The sequence below is a fragment of the Solanum tuberosum genome, unplaced genomic scaffold (assembly GCF_000226075.1).
Source record: "Solanum tuberosum cultivar DM 1-3 516 R44 unplaced genomic scaffold, SolTub_3.0 scf00344, whole genome shotgun sequence".
NCBI lineage: Eukaryota > Viridiplantae > Streptophyta > Magnoliopsida > Solanales > Solanaceae > Solanum > Solanum tuberosum.
The window spans coordinates 643,690-646,570 of NW_006239273.1; the positions used below are offsets into that span (position 1 = coordinate 643,690).

Consider the following 2,881-nt stretch of genomic DNA (forward strand, 5'->3'; position numbering starts at 1 on the left):
TCCGCTTATTTGCAATATCTTACAAATCATACATGAGATGTAAGCTGCTTTAGCAAGCACGTTGTGAGTCACAAGAAATTGATCTCTGGCCTTTATTATCCTTGCGAGTAGCCTGAATACTTCTCATTACCAAGAATGACAATATTTTGGGTTTGTTTAGTTCTTAATACAAACAGGGAATATTAGTAGCTATTGTTTTTATTGTCATATATTTAATGTTTTTGGTTATTAACTCCAATAATTCAAATTTGCGTAGTGTATGATCTATTTTTAAGAAAAAAGAGTGTTCTATGAGATATTACTTCAATATTCCCTAGGATCGAACCCTACCACAAAGATAATTTAGTCGATTGACTTTTTTTTCTAAAAAAAAAAATCTCAAAATATTTTAGAAGTTCTGGCTTTAATAAATTTCGTACTTTGAGCAAAGAACTTCTGCAATATTGATCAAATGCACCTAAACAATAACTAAATGATTAAATATTGAAGGGCTAATGAAAAATTTGTGACAATTTATCTCAAGTAGTGTTATATTTATGGTCGAGTTTTTCTTTATATGATTGAAATGGTTCGCTTTATTTCTTATCTCCCAAGAATTGTATGTTTATAACAATAGAGATCATTTTTTCTTCTTTCCAGTTCTAATAGATTAAACGAATTGTATCGATTCTTTTGAGTACTATATCAGAAAATTCACCCAATATAATCCTTAGTGACCTATTTTGAAATATTATCTGATTGTCGTTATGTTCGAGAGTTTTGTTATTAATAGTAAGTGAACAAATTGGCAATTGATGGAAGAATAGATGAAAACTACATAAACTCTCAATAAAAAGAACTTGTATTCAATTGAAATAAATTTTTCGTTCAAAATATAGAATTTAAATGACAAAACAATTACAAGCCGGAGCAGGAAAAGGAAAAATAAATAAATAAATACAAATTTTGATATCATGCCTTCTAACTCATAATATGAAAACCCTATGCGTTATATATGTTGAGCTGGAGAAGGACTTAAATGAAACATCCATGTTCAACATGAAATATGGAAATTTAATAATATGGAGGTGGTGGTGATGGAGAAGGTGATGGCTTCTTGTAGTAGTCATTATTTGACAAAGAAGGCACCTTGTATTCTTCTTTAGGCACTGAGGGCACCTTTGGAACATATGACACTTTTTTGTAGTTATCTTCTGAAACTGATGGCTTCTTGTAGTAGTCATTTTGCACTGAGGGCACCTTTGGAACAATTGGTACCTTTTTGTAGTTTTCTTCTGGAAGTGATGGATTCTTGTAGTAATCATTCTTTGGCAAAGCAGGTACCTTGTATTCTTCTTTAGGCACTGAGGGCACCTTTGAAACATATGAAACCTTTCTGTAGTTCTCTTCTGAAACTAATGGCTTCTTGTAGTAGTCAGTTTTTTGCAAAGAAGGCACCTTGTATTCTTCTTTAGTCATTGAGGGCACCTTTGGAACAAATAGTACCTTATTGTAGTTATCTTCTGGAACTGATGGCTTCTTGTAGTAATCATTCTTTGGCAAAGAAGGTACCTTGTATTCTTCTTTAGGCACTGAGGGCACCTTTGGAACATATGATACCTTTTTTGTAATTATCTTCTGGAAATGATGGCTTCTTATAGTAGTCATTCTTTGGCAAAGATGGTACCTTGTATTCCGGTTTAGGCTCTGTGGGTACCTCTGGAACATATGACGCCTTCTTGAAGTTATCTTTTGGAACTAATGGCTTCTTGTAGTCAAATTTTGGAAAAAATGACTCCTTATATTCTGGTTTAGCCATCGAGGGTACCTCTGGAACATATGACAACTTCTTGTAGTTATCTTCTGAAACTGATGGCTTCTTGAAGTAGTCAAATTTTGGAAAAAATGACTCCTTATATTCTGGTTTAGCCATCGAGGGTACCTCTGGAACATATGACAACTTCTTGTAGTTATCTTCTGAAACTGATGGCTTCTTGAAGTAGTCAAATTTTGGAAAAAATGACTCCTTATATTCTGGTTTAGCCATCGAGGGTACCTCTGGAACATATGACAACTTCTTGTAGTTATCTTCTGAAACTGATGGCTTCTTGAAGTAGTCAAATTTTGGAAAAAATGACTCTTTATATTTTGGTTTAGCCATCGAAGGTACCTCTGGAACATATGACGTCTTCATGTAGCTGTCTTCTGAAAATGATGGCTTCTTAAAGTAGTCAAATTTTGGCAAAAATGACTCCTTATATTTTGGTTTAGTCATCGAGGGTACCTTTGGAACATATGACTCTTTTTTGTAGTTATCTTCTGAAAATGATGGCGTCTTGTAGTAGTCATTCTTTGGCAAGAACGATTCATGTTCGGGAACAATGGGTACTTTCTTATAGTTATCTTCTGAAACTGATGGGTTCTTATTGTAATCATTTTTTGACAAAAATGACGACTCATATTCCTTTTCTGACTCTGAGGGTACCTTGAAGTCTTCACTTTTGACTACTGTGTTTGGTACTTTATTATATGTTGAATCTGATGATTCATAAGAATTATAAGGTGAATAAGCCATAGTGCATGTGGCAATCAAGAAAAATGCCAAAGCACAAGCAAATTGAAGCCATTGCTTCTTCATTTGGCTTCCTATTGAGAAGAATTGGATTCTAAGGCTAGATATTTGGTTGTTTTTCTTTTTCTTGTGTGTTTTAGAATGGAGGAATTAGGAGTTTATATAACATAACTAAGATGGTGATTTGATGATTTAAAAATTAAATAATCCAAACATATCAAAGATTTTGCCGTTTTTTGGTTATTGCTGTTCCACTAAGGTTTTGAGATAATGGGAAGCCATAAACAATTCATACACATTTGCTTGACTCACCTATTTTTAAATTTTTAA

General features: G+C 33.1%; 1 protein-coding gene across 1 annotated transcript; it reads right to left on the reverse strand.

The window, feature by feature from the left end:
• Positions 1-1,053: 1,053 nt before the first annotated feature.
• Positions 1,054-2,617, reverse strand: LOC102595947 (adhesive plaque matrix protein-like). The gene is made up of 2 exons (XM_015315237.1): positions 1,667-2,617; positions 1,054-1,581 (listed from the first exon to the last, which is right to left on the reverse strand). The coding sequence occupies exons 1-2, from the start codon at positions 2,615-2,617 to the stop codon at positions 1,054-1,056; spliced, it is 1,479 nt and encodes a 492-aa protein (XP_015170723.1).
• Positions 2,618-2,881: the final 264 nt, after the last annotated feature.

What these genes read in the sequence shown, in the direction of transcription:
- LOC102595947 (XM_015315237.1), bottom strand. Translation starts at nt 2,617, where the DNA reads ATGAAGAAGCAATGGCTTCAATTTGCTTGTGCTTTGGCATTTTTCTTG. An exon ending in AGCCTAAACCGGAATACAAG is followed by an intron (nt 1,582 to 1,666) that starts GTACCATCTTTG and finishes TATGTTCCAAAG; the next exon opens with GTGCCCTCAGTGCCTAAAGA.